This window comes from Mobula birostris, chromosome 11 (genome assembly GCF_030028105.1).
Source record: "Mobula birostris isolate sMobBir1 chromosome 11, sMobBir1.hap1, whole genome shotgun sequence".
NCBI classification, from domain to species: domain Eukaryota; kingdom Metazoa; phylum Chordata; class Chondrichthyes; order Myliobatiformes; family Myliobatidae; genus Mobula; species Mobula birostris.
The window spans coordinates 41,461,585-41,479,554 of record NC_092380.1 but is presented as its reverse complement, the minus strand read 5'-3'; the positions used below and the strand labels follow the sequence as shown (position 1 = coordinate 41,479,554).

The 17,970-nt window shown below is 48.5% G+C and overlaps 1 protein-coding gene across 5 annotated transcripts in view; it reads left to right on the top strand.

Moving 5' to 3' along the window:
• The window catches only part of cpt1ab (carnitine palmitoyltransferase 1Ab (liver)), a 97,879-nt gene that overhangs the window by 43,115 nt on the left and 36,794 nt on the right, over positions 1 to 17,970 (top strand). For all 5 annotated transcript variants that reach the window (XM_072272129.1, XM_072272128.1, XM_072272127.1 and 2 more), the window contains one exon: positions 12,938 to 13,126. In XM_072272129.1, the coding sequence (XP_072128230.1) occupies positions 12,938 to 13,126 (189 nt within the window). The remainder of the gene's footprint in view (positions 1 to 12,937; positions 13,127 to 17,970) is intronic.

The window sequence follows — 17,970 nt, the reverse complement described above, 5'->3', positions numbered from 1 at the left end:
ACAGTAGCAGCGGCAGCGAAGTGGGCATTTCAGAAGTTTCACCAATGTTCCTCCGTGCTCTCATGTCTGTCTCCATCAAATCAGGATTGTGCACGGCACCCTATTTGGTAGGTCAAATATGATGGCAGAATATAGTATTAATGGTAAGACTCTTGGCAGTGTGGAGGATCAGAGGGATCCGAGTACATAGGACACTCAAAGCTGCTACGCAGGTTGACTCTGTGGTTACGAAGGCATACGGTGTATTGGCCTTCATCAACCATGGGATTGAGTTTAAGAGCTGAGAGGTATTGTTGCAGCTATGTAGGACCCTGGTCAGACCCCACTTGGAGTACTGTGCTCAATTCTGGTTGCCTCACTACAGGAAGGACGTGGAAACCATTGAAAGGGTGCAGAGGAGATTTACAAGGATGTTGCCTGGATTGGGGAGTGTACCTTACGAGAATAGGTTGAGTGAACTCGGCCTTTTCTCCTTGGAACGACGGAGGATGAGAGGTGACCTGATAGAGGTGTACAAGATAATGAGAGGCATTGATCATGTGGATAGTCAGAGGCTTTTTCCCAGAGCTGAAATGGTTAACATGAGAGTGCACAGTTTTAAGGTGCTTGGAAGCAGGTACAGAGGAGATGTCAGGGGTAAGTTTTTTACGCAGAGAGTGGTGAGTGCGTGGAATGGGCTGCCAGCGACTGTGGTGGAGGCGGATACGACAGGATCTTTTAAGAGGCTCCTGGATAGGTACATGGAGCTTAAAAAATAGAGGGCTATGTGTAATTCGAGGTAACTTCTAAAGTAAGTACATGTTTGTTACAGCAGTGTGAGCCGAAGGGCCTGTATTGTGCTGTAGGTTTTCTATGTTTCTATAACCCCTGACTACCATGCAATCTGAATTCCCAAGGGCCAGGGATCTTGGGGCAGTCAGTTGAATTGGCCAGGATTGATAAACTTACTCAAAGTTGCTGCATTAAAAACAGAAAATGCTTGCAACATTCAAAGTTCAAGTAAATGTTATTATCAGTCATACACCACATACAACCCTGAGATTCTTTTTTCTGTGGGCATACTCAGCAAATCTAGAGAATAGTAACTATAACAGAATCAATGAAAGATCAACCAGAGTGCTCTTGATAGGTACACTATAACGTCACAGTATTGTCATGAATGGCATCAATAGCAGATAAGATTGATAAGAAAGAACAATTCCTAAAAGTGGAGTGAGAGAGTGCAGAAACCAGTGCTGCTGCTGGCAGGAACAAACAGTATATAAATAAATCAGACTTGTGATTTTGTTTATATGTGCAGGTGTCCTTAAGTCAGGCTTCTATAGCCTGGAGACAGCCCAGGTGGAGTGTTGTGAGCTTTATGGTTATTCTTTGAATCTGGCTGCTGTTCACTTGTATACCTCAACTGTTCCTGGCAGCTGTCTGCTTAAATAATTCTTAAATCCATTCACCTTTTGGCTCAGTGTGTTTGCTTGAATTGGTGTCATTCTGCCTGAGTTTTTCCCACCTGCCTGAGTCCACAGATGTCTCTTGGTAAGCTTTCTCTTCAGTCTGTGCTGCACACTGTTCCACCTGACTTTGTTGTATCACAACTTTAGCAAGGCATTTGACAAGGTTCCGCTTGAGACATTGGTCAATAGACAATAGACAATAGGTGCAGGAGTAGGCCATTTGGCCCTTCGAGCCAGCACCGCCATTCACTGTGATCATGGCTGATCATCCACAATCAGTATCCAGTTCCTACCTTATCCCCATAACCTCTGGTCAAGAAGAGTCAGTGGCTTGACATTCACAGTGGGGTAGTAAATTGGATTTGACATTGGCTTTGTGGGAGAAGCCAGAGAGTGACAGTAGACAATTGCCTCTCTGACTGGAGGCCTGTGACTAGTGAAGTGCTGCAGGGATTGGTGCTGGGACTGTTGCTGTTTGTCATTTATATCAATGATCCTGATGATAATAGAACATAGAACATAGAACAGTACCGCACATTACAGGCCCTTCAGCCCACAAAGTTGTGCCAACCCTCAAACCCTGCCTCCCATATAACCCCCCACCTTAAATTCCTCCATATACCTGTCTAGTAGTCTCTTAAACTTCACGAGTATATCTGCCTCCACCACTGACTCAGGCAGTGCATTCCACACACCAGCCACTCTCTGAGTAAAAAACCTTCCTCTAATATCCCCCTTGAACTTCCCACCCCTTACCTTAAAGTCACGTCCTCTTGTATTGAGCAGTGGTGCCCTGGGGAAGAGCTGCTGGCTATCAACTCTATCTATTCCTCTTATTATCTTATACACCTCTATCATGTCTCCTCTCATCCTCCTTCTCTCCAAAGAGTAAAGCCCTAGCTCCCTTAATCTCTGATCATAATCCATACCCTCTAAACCAGGCAGCATCCTGGTATATCTCCTCTGTACCCTTTCCAATGCTTCTACATCCTTCCTATAGTGAGGCGACCAGAACTGGACACAATACTCCATGTGTGGCCTAACCAGAGTTTTATAGAGCTGCATCATTACATCACGACTCTTAAACACTATCCCTCGACTTATGAAAGTTAATACCCCTTAAGCTTTCTTAACTGCCCTATCTACCTGTGAGGCAACTTTCAGGGACCTGTGGACACGTACCCCCAGATCCCTCTGCTCCTCCACACTACCGAGTATCCTGCCATTTACTTTGTACTCTGCCTTGGAGTCTGTCCTTCCAAAGTGTACCACCTCACACTTCTCCGGGTTGAACTCCGTCTGCCACTTCTCAGTCCACTTCTGCATCCTATCAATGTCTCTCTGCAATCTTCGACAATCCTCTACACTATCTACAACACCACCAACCTTTGTGTCGTCTGTAAACTCGCCAACCTACCCTTCTACCCACACATCCAGGTCGTTAATAAAAATCACGAAAAGTAGAGGTCCCAGAACAGATCCTTGTGGGACATCACTAGTCATAATCCAATCCGAATGTACTCCCTCCACCACAACCCTCTGCCTTCTGCAGGCAAGCCAATTCTGAATCCACCTGGCCAAACTTCCCCGAATGCCATGCCTTCTGACTTTCTGAAACATAGAAACATAGAAAATAGGTGCAGGAGTAGGCCATTCGGCCCTTCAAGCCTGCACTGCCATTCAGTATGATCATGGCTGATCATCCAACTCAGAACCCTGTACCTGCCTTCCCTCCATAACCCCTGATCCCTTTAGCCACAGGGGCCATATCTAATTCCCTCTTAAATATAGCCAATGAACTGGCCTCAACCATTTCCCGTGGCAGAGAATTCCACAGATTCACCACTCTCTGTGTGAAGAAGTTTTTCCTAATCTCGGTCCTAAAATGCTTCCCCTTTATCCTCAAACTGTGACACGCCCCCCCCCCCCCCCTCCCCGTTCTGGACTTCCCCAACATCGGGAACAATCTTCCTGCATCTAGCCTGTTCAATTCCTTTAGGATTTTATACGTTTCAAAAAGATCCCCCCTCAATCTTCTAAATTCCGCGAGTATAAGCCTAGTCGATCCAGTCTTTCTTCATATGAAAGTCCTGCCGTCCCAGGAATCAATCTGGTGAACATTCTTTGGACTCCCTCTATGGCAAGAATGTCTTTCCTCAGATTAGGGGACCAAAACTGCACACAATACTCCAGGTGTGGTCTCACCAAGGCCTTGTACAACTGCAGTAGTACCTCCCTGCTCCTGTACTCAAATCCTCTCGCTATAAATGCCAGCATGCCATTTGCCTTTTTCACCACCTGCTGTACCTGCATGCCCACTTTCAATGACTGGTGTATAATGACACCCAGGTCTCGTTGCACCTCCCCTTTTCCTAATCGGCCACCACTCACATAATAATCTGTTTTCCTGTTTTTGCCACCAAAGTGGATAACCTCACATTTATCCACATTAAATTGCATCTGCCATGAATTTGCCCACTCACCTAACCTATCCAAGTCACCCTGCATCCTCTTAGCATCCTGCTCACAGCTAACAGTGCCGCCCAGCTTCGTGTCATCTGCAAACTTGGAGATGCTGCATTTAATTCCCTCATCTAAGTCATTAATATATATTGTCCTCATCTAAGTCATTAATATATATTGTAAACAACTGGGGTCCCAGCACTGAGCCTTGCGGTACTCCACTAGTCACTGCCTGCCATTCTGAATAAGCCTACCATGTGGAACCTTGTCAAATGCCTTACTAAGATCCATATAGATCACATCCACTGCACTATCCTCATCTATATACCTGGTCACCTCCTCAAAGAACTCTATCAGGCTTGTTAGACACGATCTGCCCTTCACAAAGCCATGCTGACTGTCCCTGATCAGACCATGATTCTCTAAATGCCCATAGATCCTATCTCTAAGAATCTTTTCCAACAGCTTTCCCACCACAGACGTAAGGCTCACTGGTCTATAATTACCTGGACTATCCCTACTACCTCTTTTGAACAAGGGGACAACATTCGCCTCCCTCCAATCCTCCGGTACCATTCCATTCCCGTGGACAACGAGGACATAAAGATCCTAGCCAGAGGCTCAGCAATCTCTTCTCTCGCCTCAGGAACAGCCTGGGGAATATTCTGTCAGGTCCCAGGGACTTACCTGTCCTAATGTATTTTAACAACTCCAACACCTCCTCTCCCTTAATATCAACATGCTCCAGAACATCAACTTCACTCATATTGTCCTCACCATCATCAAGTTCCCTCTCATTGGTGAATACCGAAGAGAAGTATTCACTGAGGAACTCGCTCACTTCCACAGCCTCCAGGCACATCTTCCCACCTTTATCTCTAATCAGTCCTACCTTCACTCCTGTCATCCTTTTGTTCTTCACATAATTGAAGAATGCCTTGGGGTTTTCCTTTACCCTACTCGCCAAGGCCTTCTCATGCCCCCTTCTTGCTCTTCTCAGCCCCTTCTTAAGCTCCTTTCTTGCTTCCCTATACTCCTCAATAGACCCATCTGATCCTTGCTTCCTAAACCTCGTGTATGCTGCCTTCTTCCACCTGACTAGATTTTCCACCTCACTTGTCACCCATGGTTCCTTCACCTTACCATTCTTTATCTTCCTCACCAGGACAAATTTATCCCTAATATCCTGCAAGAGATCTCTAAACATCGACCACATGCCCATTGTACACTTCCTTGCAAAAACATCATCCCAATTCACACCCGCAAGTTCTAGCCTTATAGCCTTATAATTTGCCCTTCCGCAGTTAAAAATTTTCCTGTCCTCTCTGATTCTATCCTATTCCATGATAATGCTAAAGGCCAGGGAATGGTGGTCAGTGTCCCCCAGATAGTCACCCACTGAGAGATCTGTGACCTGACCCGGTTCATTACCTAGTACTAGATCTAGTATGGCATTCCCCCTGGTCGGCCTGTCAACATACTGTGACAGGAATCCGTCCTGGACACACTTAACAAACTCTGCCCAATTTAAACCCCTGGAACTAATCAGGTGCCAATCAATATTAGGGAAGTTAAATTCACCCATGATAGCAACTCTGTTATTTTTGCACCTTTCCAAAATCTGCCTCCCAATCTGCTCCTCTGTATCTCTGCTGCTACCAGGGAGCCTATAGAATACTCCCAATAGAGTAACTGCTCCTTTCCTGTTCCTGACTTACACCCATACTGACTCAAAAGAGGATCCTGCTACATTACCCACCCTTTCTGTAGCTGTAATAGTATCCCTGACCAGTAATGCCACCCCTCCTCCCCTCCCCCCCATCCCTTTTAAAGCACTGAAATCCAGGAATATTGAGAATCCATTCCTGCCCTGGTGCCAGCCAAGTCTCTGTAATGGCCACTACTTCATAATTCCATGTATGTATCCAAGCTCTCAGTTCATCACCTTTGTTCCTGATGCTTCTTGCATTGAGGTACGCACACTTTAGCCATTCTACCTTACTGTCTTTACACCGTTTATTCTGCTTCTCTTTCCTCAAAGCCTCTCTATAATGTGGTTAACTGGATCAGCAAATTTGTAGGTGACACCAAGATTGTAGTGGACGGTGAGGAAGACTACCTTGGCTTGCAGCAGAATCTGGTCCAGCTGAAACAATGGGCTGGAAAATGGCAGATGGAATTTAATGCAGACAAGTGCCAGGTTTTGCACTTCAGTAGGACCAGCCAGGGTGGGTCTTACACAGTGGTGGCAGAGCCTGATTTGGAGTATTGTGGTTAGTCCTAATAGGTTAGGACTGTATTCTTTAGAACTTACAAGATTGAGAGGAGACTTAATAGAGGTATACAAGATTATGAGGGTTTTGTCTTTTTCTATTGAGGGTTGGGTGGCACTACAACTAGAGGTCATTGGTTAAAGATGAATGGTGAAAAGTTTAATTGGAACATCTGGGGAAACTTCTTCACTCAGAGGGTCATGGGACTGTGGAGTGAGCTGCACAGATGTGAGCTCGATTTCAACGTTTAAGAGAAGTTTGTTTCGGGGTGGTAGAGGTATGGAGGGCTCAGGTCCCGGTGCAGGTCACTGGGAGTGAGCAGTTTAAATGGTTTGGCATGGACTAGACAGGCTGAAGGGCCTGTTTCTATGCTGTACTTCTCTGAATCTATGATATTTTGTCTGCCAATTGGAAGAATTGCCCAACACTTCATCACTTATATTGGAATTGTTTTATTATTGCCACAAGTACCCAGATACAGTGAAAAGCCAGTCTTGCATATTGTTCAAACAGATCAAATTGGTGCAGTATATTGAAGTAGAACAAAGTAAAACAGTAACAAAGTGTAACAGCTACAGAGGAAGTGCAGCACAAGTAAACAAAGTGTAGATCGTAACAAGGTAGATTGTGAGGTCAAGAGCCCGATTTAGAGAAGGTGCTTGGGAAGCTGAAGGTAGATAAGTCACCTGGAACAGACGGGCTACACCCAGGGTTCTGAAAGAGGTAGCTGAAGGGATTGTAGAGGCATTAGTAGCGATCTTTCAAGAATCACTAAATTCTGCAATGCTTTTTGAGGGCTGGAGAATTACAAATCTCACCCCACTCTTTAAGAAGGGCAGGAGCAAACAAAAGGAAATTATCACCTAGTTAGCCTGATTTTAGTGGTTGGGAAGATGTTGGAGTTCATTATTAAGGATGAGGTATCAGGGTACTTGGAGGCACATGATAAATTAGGCCAAAGTCAGCATGGTTTTCTAATGGGGAAATCTTACCTGACAAATCTGTTGGAATTCTTTGAGGAAGTAATGGGCAAGACAGACAAAGGAGAGCCAGTGGATGTTATGTACTTGGATTTTCAGAAGGCCTTTGACAAGATGCCACACATAAGGCTACTTAACAAGTTAAGAGCCCTTGGTATTATAGGGAACACACTAGCATGGATAGAAGATTGGCTGATTGGCAGCAGGCGAAGAGTGGGAATAAGGGGGGCCTTTTCTGGTTAACTGCCAGCGACTAGTGGTGTTCCTCAGGGGTCAGTATTGTATCTGCTTTTTAAGTTAGATGTCAATGATTTGGATGAAGGAATCGATGGCTTTGTGGCCAGGTTTGCAAATGATACAAAGATAAGTGAAAGGGCGGGGAGTATTGAGGAAACAGGGTGTTTGTAGAAGGACTTAAACAGATTGGGAAAATGGGAAAAGAAGAAGCAGATGGAATATAATGTAGGGAAGTGCATGGTCATGCACGTTAGCAGAAGGAATGAAGGTGCAGACTATTATCTAAATGGAATGACCAGATGTGCAGTGGGTCTTGGGAAGCCTTATGCATGATTCCCTAAAGGTTAACTTGCAGATTGGATCAGTGGCAAGGAAGACAAATGCAATTCATTTCCAAAAGACTAGAATATTAAAACAGGGATGTGGTGCTGAGGCTTTAATAAGGCATTGGTCAGACTGCATTTGGGGTGTTGTGAGCAGCTTTGGGCCCCTTAACTAAGAAAAGATGTGCTGGCATTGACCATAAGACAAAGGAGCAGAAGTCGGCCATTCGGCCCATTGAGCCTGCTCTGCCATTTTATCATGAGCTGATCCATTCTCCCATTTAGTCCCACTCCCCCACCTTCTCACCATAATCTTTGATGCCCTGGCTACTCAGATACCTATCAATCTCTGCCTTAAATACACCCAATGACTTGGCCTCCACTGCCGCCCATGGCAACAAATTCCATAGATTCACCACCCTCTGGCTAAAAAATTTTCTTTGCATTTCTGTTCTGAACGGGCGCCCTTCAATCGTTAAGTCATGCCCTCTCGTACTAGACTCCCCCATCATGGCCACATCCACTCTGTCCATGCCTTTCAACATTTGAAATGTTTCTATGAGGTCTCCCCTCATTCTTCTAAACTCCAAGGAATACAGTCCAAGAGCTGACAAACGTTCCTCATATATTAACCCTCTCATTCCCGGAATCATTCTAGTGAATCTTCTCTGTACCCGCTCCAACGTAGGCACATCCTTTCTTAAATAAGGAGACCAAAACTGCCCACAGTACTCCAAGTGAGGTCTCACCAGCGCCTTATAGAGCCTCAACATCACATCCCTGCTCCTACACTCTATTCCTCTGGAAACGAATGCCAACATTGCATTCGCCTTCTTCAACACCGACTCAACCTGGAGGTTAACCTTAAGGGTATCCTGTACGAGGACTCCCAAGTCCCGTTGCATCTCAGAACTTTGAATTCTTTTTCCACTTAAATAATAGTCTGCCCATTTATTTCTTCTGCCAAAGTGCATAACCATACACTTTCCAACATTGTATTTCATTTGCCACTTCCTTGCCCATTCTTCCAATCTATCCAAGTCTCTCTGCAGACTCTCCGTTACCTCAGCACTACTGGCCCTTCCACCTATCTTCGTATCGTCAGCAAACTTAGCCACAAAGCCATCTATTCCATAATCCAAATTGTTGATGTACAATGTAAAAAGAAGTGGCCCCAACACGGACCCCTGTGGAATACCACTGGTAACCGGCAGCCAATCAGAATAGGATCCCTTTATTCCCACTCTCTGTTTCCTGCCAATCAGCCAACACTCTATCCACGTATGTAACTTTCCCATAATTCCATGGGCTCTTATCTTGTTAAGTAGCCTCATGTGTGGCACCTTGTCAAAGGCCTTCTGAAAATCCAAATATACAACATCCACTGCATCTCCCTTGTCTAGCCTACTGGTAATTTCCTCAAAAAATTGTAATAGGTTTGTCAGGCAGGATTTTCCTTTAAGGAACCATGCTGAGTTCTGCCTATCTTGTCATACGCCTCCAGTTACTCTGTAACCTCATGAGTTCTGCCTATCTTGTCATACGCCTCCAGTTACTCTGTAACCTCATCCTTGACAATCGACTCCAACAACTTCCCAACCACCGATATCAAGCTAACAGGTCTATAATTTCCTTGTTGCTTCCTTGCCCCCTTCTTAAATAGCGGAGTGACATTTGCAATCTTCCAGTCTTCCGGAACCATGCCAGAATCTATCGACTTTTGAAAGATCATCACTAATGCCTCCGCAATCTCCACAGCTACTTCCTTGGGTGCATTCCATCTGGTCCGGGAGATTTATCTACCTTTAGGCTATTCAGCTTCCTGAGAACTTTCTCTGTCGTAACTGTGACTGTGCACACTTCTCTTCCCTGCCACCCTTGAGTGTCAGGTATACTGCTGATGTCTTCCTCAGTGAAGACTGATGCAAAATACTCGTTCAGTTCCTCTGCCATCTCCTTATCTCCCATTACAATTTCTCCAGCATCATATTCTATCGGTCATATATCTACTCTCACCTGTCTTTTACTCTTTATATACTTGAAAAAGCTTTTATTATCCTCTTTGATATTATTTGCTAGCTTCCTTTCATAGTTAATCTTTTCCCTCTTAATGACCTTCTTAGTTTCCTTTTGTAAGGTTTTAAAAACTTCCCAATCCTCTGTCTTCCCACTAATTTTTGCTTCCTTGTATGCCCTCTCCTTTGCTTTAACTTTGGCTTTGACTTCTCTTGTCAACCATGGTTGCATCCTTTTTCCATTCGAAAATTTCTTTTTTTTTTTGGAATATACCTGTCTTGCACCTTCCTCACTTCTCGCATAAACTCCAGCCACTGCTGCTCTGCCGTCTTTCCCGCCAGTGTCCCTTTCCAGTCAACTTTGGCCAGTTCCTCTCTCATGCCACTGTAATTTCATTTACTCCACTGAAATACCGACACATCAGATTTTGGCTTCTCTTTTTAAAAGTTCACAGTGAACTCAATCATGTTTTGATCACTGCCTCCTAAGGGTTCCTTCACCTCAATCTCTCTAATCACCTCCGGTTCATTACACAATACCCAATCCAGTACAGCCAATCCCCTAGTGGGCTCAACAACAAGCTGTTCTAAAAAGCTATCTCGCAGACATTCTACAAATTCTCTCTCTTGAGATCCAGTGCCGACCTGATTTTTCCAATCTACTTGCATGTTAAAATCCCCCACAATTATCATAACACTGCCCTTCTGACAAGCCTTTTCTATTTCCTGTTGTAATTTGTAGTCCACATCCCTGCAGCTGTTTGGAGGCCTATAAATAACTGCCATCAGGGTCCTTTTACCCCTGCTATTCCTTAGCTCAACCCATAAAGATTCTGCACCTTCTGATTCTATATCACCTCTTTCTAATGATTTAATATCATTTCTTACCAATAAAGCCACGCCTGCCCCTCTGCCTACCTTCCTATCCTTCTGATACACCGTGTATCCTTGGACGTTCAGCTCCCAGAGACATGCATCCTTTAGCCAGGACTCAGTGATGGCCACAATATCATCCCTGCCAATCTGTAGCTGTACGACAAGATCATCCACCTTATTCCTTATGCTGCGTGCATTTAAGTATAACACCTTAAGACCAGTATTTGGTACTTTTGGCTTTGATTTCACTGCAACTTTATCACACTGCAACTCATCCCAATGGCTACAAATTTGCCCCATCAGCTGCCTGTCTTTCCTGACATCTTTACTGCTCACTATCTTAGATTTATTTCTGTTTTACCCTTCCTCCGCTCTGTCATTCCGGTTCCCATCCCCCTGCCAAATTAGCTTAAACCCTCCCTAACAGCTCTATTAAACTTTCCCGCTAGGATATTGGTCCCCTTCGGGTTCAGGTGTAACCTGTTCTTTTTGAACAGGTCATACTTCCCCCAGAAGAGATCCCAATTATCCAAGAATCTGAAGCCCTGCCCCCTATGCCAGTCTCTCAGCCACACATTCATTTGCCTGATCCAACTACTCTTGCCCACACTAGCACGTGGCACAGGTAGCAATCCCGAGATTACTACCCTGGAGGTCCTGCTTCTCAGCTTCCTTCCTAACTCCCAGAAATCTCTCTTCAGGACCTCCTCCTTTGTCCTATCTATGCCATTGGTACCAACATGTACCAAGACAACTGGCTGCTCACCCTCCCCCTTTAGAATATTCAGGACCCGATCCGAGACATCCCGTACCCTGGCACCTGGGAGGCAACACACCATGCGGGTATCTCTATCAGGCTCACAGAATCTCCTGCCCGTTGCCCTGACTATGGAATCTCTTATGACTACCGCATTCCTCTTCTCCCTCCTTCCCTCCTGCACAACAGCGCCAGGCTCAGTGCCAGAGACCCAGTCACCGTGGGTGTCCCCTGTCAGGTCATCCTCCTCAACAGCATCCAGAACAAGACATTTGTTGCTGAGGGGGTCCAGAGGAGGTTAACGAGAATGATCCCATGAGTGAGGAGCGTTTGATGGCTCTGGGCCTGTACTTGCTGGTGTTCAGAAGAATGAGAGGAATCTCATTGTATCTTATCGAATATTGAAAGGTCTGGATAAATATTGTAAGATCTGGAGAAAGAGAAGGTTTCCTGTAGTAGGAGAGTCTAGGACCAGAGGGCACAGCCTCAGAAATGAGGAACTTCCATTTAGTACAGAAATGAGGAAATATTTCTTTAGCTTAGCAGTTGTGAATCTGTGGAATTCGTTGCTATACATGGAGGTGCAGGCGAAGTCATTGGGTAGATTCAAGGTGAGGGTTGGTAGGTTCTAGTTTAATCAGGGCCTCAAAGGTTATGGGGAGACAGCAGGAGAATGGGATTAAGACGGATAATAAATCAGCCATGATGGAATGGCGGAGCAGGCAAAGGGCCAAATGGTCTAATTCTGCTCCTATGTCTTATGGTTATGGTCTTATGACCATTCAGCAGCCTTATAACAGCAGGGTAGAAGCTGTCCCTGAGCCTGGTCGTAGTCTCTTGTTGTCACTTGCAGAACAGTTGTCATATACAGCCACCATGCATCCAGATAGGATGATTCCTATTGCAATGTATTAAGTGGCTAGCTGTGGAATGTCCAGTACTTTAAACAGGGTTGATTGCATCTTGTACAGTGGGATTATTGGTTTGAAGGTGGGTGAGTGACACAGACAGAGGGAGAGGCAGGCAGTCAGACTCAGACGTGTTGACAGACAGAGATGGACAGACTCAGGTGCACAGACAGAGGTGGACGTGCAGGCAGACAGAGACACATGCACAGAGGAACAGATATGTGGACACAGTCTCAGACGGAAATGGACAGATACAGAGATGCGGACAGACGGACAGGGACAGAGACAGGCAGATGCAGACAGACTGACACAGGCAGAGGCAGACGCAGATCGGACAAACATAGACAGACTGACACAGTTGGGCAGAGATGGACAGACTTACAGGCAGAGAGAGACGCAGACTTGGGATCCATCTGGGTGGACTGACACAGGCAGAGACAGACAGACTGAGAGACACAGACAGATGCATAGACAGATAGGAACAGGCAGGTTCATGGACAGGGACAGACACATATGGACAGATGCGCAGAGAGGCAGGCAGACACAGACTGAGGTAGATACACACACATGCGCGCACACACACATGCCAGCCCATTTGCCATCCCTTACTGCTCACTGAATATTCACAGTCTGGTTTATCTCCTGGCACTCTAGGGTGCCCTGGGCCAAAGCCCGCCTTTCCTTCTTCAGCCGGGGGAGGAATAAGGTGTCATTGGAGGCCATCGAGAAGGCAGCTTTCTTTGTGACGCTGGATGATACTGAACAGGGGTTCAGCAAGGAGGACCCGATAGCATCGCTGGATAACTATGCAAAATCCCTGCTGCATGGCAAGTGTTATGACAGGTGAGTGGTCAGACTGTGGGTAATGGGGTCAGACTGTGGGGTGGATGGTCAAACCATGGGTAAAAGCGTCAGACTCTGGAATTGGACTGTGGAGTGTGGGTTAGGATGAGGTGGTCAGATTGGCAGGGGCAGTCTTACTGTGGTGTGGAAAGGTGCCCACACAGGAGGTGTCCTTATAGTACTCAGCGTTTCAGGAGCCAAGCTGTAGTGGATTTCTGGAGACCCACTGTGAGGGAGAATACTGTTCTCAGGACACCTCAACCTCACAGGGCAAGCTCCAGTGTGTATCCAATGCCATGATAAAGAGTCCAACTCCAGGCCACTGTCAATCCCTTCTCCTGGACCCAACAAGAGAATGTTGAGCCTGCCCTGCTGCTCCGTTGCCTTTCACTGGGGTATCACCCCCATCCCTGCTGCTCCACTGCCTTTCACTGGGGTATCACCCCCATCCCTGCTGCTCCACTGCCTTTCACTGGGTATCACCCCCATCCCTGCTGCTCCACTGCCTTTCACTGGGGTATCACCCCCATCTCTGCTGTACCACTGCATTTCACTGGGTATCAGCCCTATCCCTGCTGTACCACTGCCTTTCACTGGGTATCACCACCATCCCTGCTGCTCCACTGCCTTTCACTGGGGTATCACCCCCATCCCTGCTGCTCCACTGCCTTTCACTGGGGTATCACCCCCATCCCTGCTGCTCCACTGCCTTTCACTGGGGCATCACCCCCATCCCTGCTGCTCCACTGCCTTTCACTGGGGTATCACCCCCATCTCTGCTGTACCACTGCATTTCACTGGGTATCAGCCCTATCCCTGCTGCTCCACTGCCTTTCACTGGGTATCACCCCCATCCCTGCTGCTCCACTGCCTTTCACTGGGGTATCACCCCCATCCCTGCTGCTCCACTGCCTTTCACTGGGGCATCACCCCCATCCCTGCTGCTCCACTGCCTTTCACTGGGGTATCACCCCCATCTCTGCTGTACCACTGCATTTCACTGGGTATCAGCCCTATCCCTGCTGCTCCACTGCCTTTCACTGGGGTATCACCCCCATCCCTGCTGTACCACTGCCTTTCACTGGGTATCACCACCATCCCTGCTGTACCACTGCCTTTCACTGGGTATCACCACCATCCCTGCTGTACCACTGCCTTTCACTGGGGTATCACCCCCATCCCTGCTGCTCCACTGCCTTTCACTGGGGTATCACCCCCATCCCTGCTGCTCCACTGCCTTTCACTGGGGTATCACCCCCATCTCTGCTCTACCACTGCATTTCACTGGGTATCAGCCCTATCCCTGCTGCTCCACTGCCTTTCACTGGGTATCACCACCATCCCTGCTGTACCACTGCCTTTCACTGGGTATCACCCTCATCCCTGCTGCTCCACTGCCTTTCACTGGGGTATCACCCCCATCCCTGCTGTACCACTGCCTTTCACTGGGTATCACCACCATCCCTGCTGTACCACTGCCTTTCACTGGGTATCACCACCATCCCTGCTGTACCACTGCCTTTCACTGGGTATCACCCCAATCCATGCTGCTCCGCTGCCTTTCACTGGGTATCACCACCATGCCTGCTGTACCACTGCCTTTCACTGGGTATCACCCCCATCCCTGCTGCTCCACTGCCTTTCACTGGGGTATCACCACCATCCCTGCTGTACCACTGCCTTTCACTGGGTATCACCCCCATCACTGCTGCTCCACTGCCTTTCACTGGGTATCACCACCATCCCTGCTGCTCCACTGCCTTTCACTGGGTATCACCACCATCCCTGCTGCTCCACTGCCTTTCACTGGGGTATCACCCCCATCCCTACTGCTCCACTGCCTTTCACTGGGGTATCACCCCCATCCGTGCTGCTCCATTGCCTTTCACTGGGGTATCACCCCCATCCCTGCTGTACCACTGCCTGTCACTGGGGCATCACCACCATCCCTGCTGTACCACTGCCTTTCACTGGGTATCACCCTCATCCCTGCTGCTCCACTGCCTTTCACTGGGGTATCACCCCCATCTCTGCTGTACCACTGCCTTTCACTGGGGTATCTCCCCCATCCCTGCTGCTCCACTGCCTTTCACTGGGTATCACCCCCATCCCTGCTGTACCACTGCCTTTCATTGGGGTATCACCCCCATCTCTGCTGTACCACTCCCTTTCACTGGGGTATCTCCCCCATCTCTGCTGCTCCACTGCCTTTCACTGGGTATCACCACCATCCCTGCTGCTCCACTGCCTTTCACTAGGTATCAGCCCCCATCCCTGCTGCTCCACTGCCTGTCACTGGGTATCACCACCATCCCTGCTGTACCACTGCCTTTCACTGGGTATCACCCCCATCCCTGCTGCTCCACTGCCTTTCACTGGGTATCACCCCCATCACTGCTGTACCACTGCCTTTCACTGGGTATCGCCCCCATCCCTGCTGTACCACTGCCTTTCACTGGGTATCACCCCCATCCCTGCTGCTCCACTGCCTTTCACTGGGGTATCACCCCCATCTCTGCTGTACCACTGCCTTTCACTGGGTATCAGCCCCATCCCTGCTGCTCCACTGCCTTCAACTGGGGTATCACCCCCATCCCTGCTGTACCACTGCCTTTCACTGGGTATCACCCTCATCCCTGCTGCTCCACTGCCTTTCACTGGGTATCACCACCATCCCTGCTGTACCACTGCCTTTCACTGGTTATCAGCCCCCATCCCTGCTGCTCCACTGCCTTTCACTGGGTATCACCCCCATCCCTGCTGCTCCACTGCCTTTCACTGGGGTATCACCACCATCCCTGCTGCTCCACTGCCTTTCACTGGGTATCACCACCATCCCTGCTGCTCCACTGCCTTTCACTGGGTATCACCACCATCCCTGCTGCTCCACTGCCTTTCACTGGGGTATCACCCCCATTCCTGCTGTACCACTGCCTTTCACTGGGTATCACCACCATCCCTGCTGCTCCACTGCCTTTCACTGGGAATCACCACCATCCCTGCTGCTCCACTGCCTTTCACTGGGTATCACCACCATCCCTGCTGCTCCACTGCCTTTCACTGGGTATCACCACCATCCCTGCTGTCCCACTGCCTTTCACTGGGTATCAGCCCCCATCCCTGCTGCTCCATTGCCTTTCACTGGGTATCACCACCATTCCTGCTGTACCACTGCCTTTCACTGGGTATCACCAACATCCCTGCTGTACCACTGCCTTTCACTGGGTATCACCCCCATCCCTGCTGCTCCACTGCCTTTCACTGGGGTATCACCCCCATCTCTGCTGTACCACTGCCTTTCACTGGGTATCACCACCATCCCTGCTGTACCACTGCCTTTCACTGGGTATCACCCCCATCACTGCTGCTCCACTGCCTTTCACTGGGTATCACCCCCATCACTGCTGCTCCACTGCCTTTCACTGGGTATCACCCCCATCTCTGCTGCTCCACTGCCTTTCACTGGGTATCACCCCCATCCCTGCTGCTCCATTGCCTTCAACTGGGGTATCACCCCCATCCCTGCTGTACCACTGCCTTTCACTGGGTATCACCCCCATCCCTGCTGCTCCACTGCCTTTCACTGGGGTATCACCTCCATCTCTGTTGTACCACTGCCTGTCACTGGGGTATCACCACCATCGCTGCTGATATCTGCCTTTCACTGGGGTATCACCCCCATCCCTGCTGTGCCACTGCCTTTCACTGGGTATCAGCCCCCATCCCTGCTGCTCCACTGCCTTTCACTGGGGTATCACCACCATCCCTGCTGATCCACTGCCTTTCACTGGGTATCACCCCCATCCCTGCTGCTCCACTGCCTTTCACTGGGGTATCACCCCCATCCCTGCTGTACCACTGCCTTTCACTGGGTATCAGCCCCATCCCTGCTGCTCCACTGCCTTTCACTGGGTATCAGCCCCCATCCCTGCTGTACCACTGCCTTTCACTGGGTATCACCCCCATCCCTGCTGCTCCACTGCCTTTCACTGGGTATCACCACCATCCCTACTGCTCCACTGCCTTTCACTGGGGTATCACCCCGATCCCTGCTGATCCACTGCCTTTCACTGGGTATCGCCCCCATCCCTGCTGTACCACTGCCTTTCACTGGGTATCACCCCCATCCCTACTGCTCCACTGCCTTTCACTGGGGTATCACCCCCATCCCGGCTGATCCACTGCCTTTCACTGGGTATCACCCCCATCCCTGCTGTACCACTGCCTTTCACTGGGTATCACCCCCATCCCTGCTGCTCCACTGCCTTTCACTGGGTATCAGCCCCCATCCCTGCTGCTCCACTGCCTTTCACTGGGTATCAGCCCCCTTCCCCTCATATCCCAAACACTGGCTCTTGGCAAATCCGATGTGGATGGTGAAGTCCATTGCTTCCTTCCCATGGCCAGGAGATGCTTGCTTGCTGGCTGACTGAGGAGATAAAAACCAAGACATGAAACCTGGCACTAGCTTACCCTCACTGAACAGGTTATCCCCTGGTCCTGTACGGTGATGTGGTGTCACATCTGGTAGTACCGCTGCCTTGCAACTCTAGCAATCCAGGTTTGATCCTGAGCTCTACCACCGTCTGTGTGGAGTTTGTGTGTTCTTCTGTTATTGCTCTACGTTCCTTGTTGTGGAGTTTGTGTACGTTCTTCCTTGACTAGGGTCCCCCGCCCCCCCACTTTCAGGGCACTCTCCTTTCTTCTCGCATCCCAAAGGTGTGTGAGATAGAGTAACTAGCCGCTGTAAATTGTCTCAAGTGTTTGCGTGGTAGAAGAGTCTGGAGGGAATGAATGGGAAATGGGTGTCAGTTAAGTAAGTGGAGGAATGGTATAAATGGAAA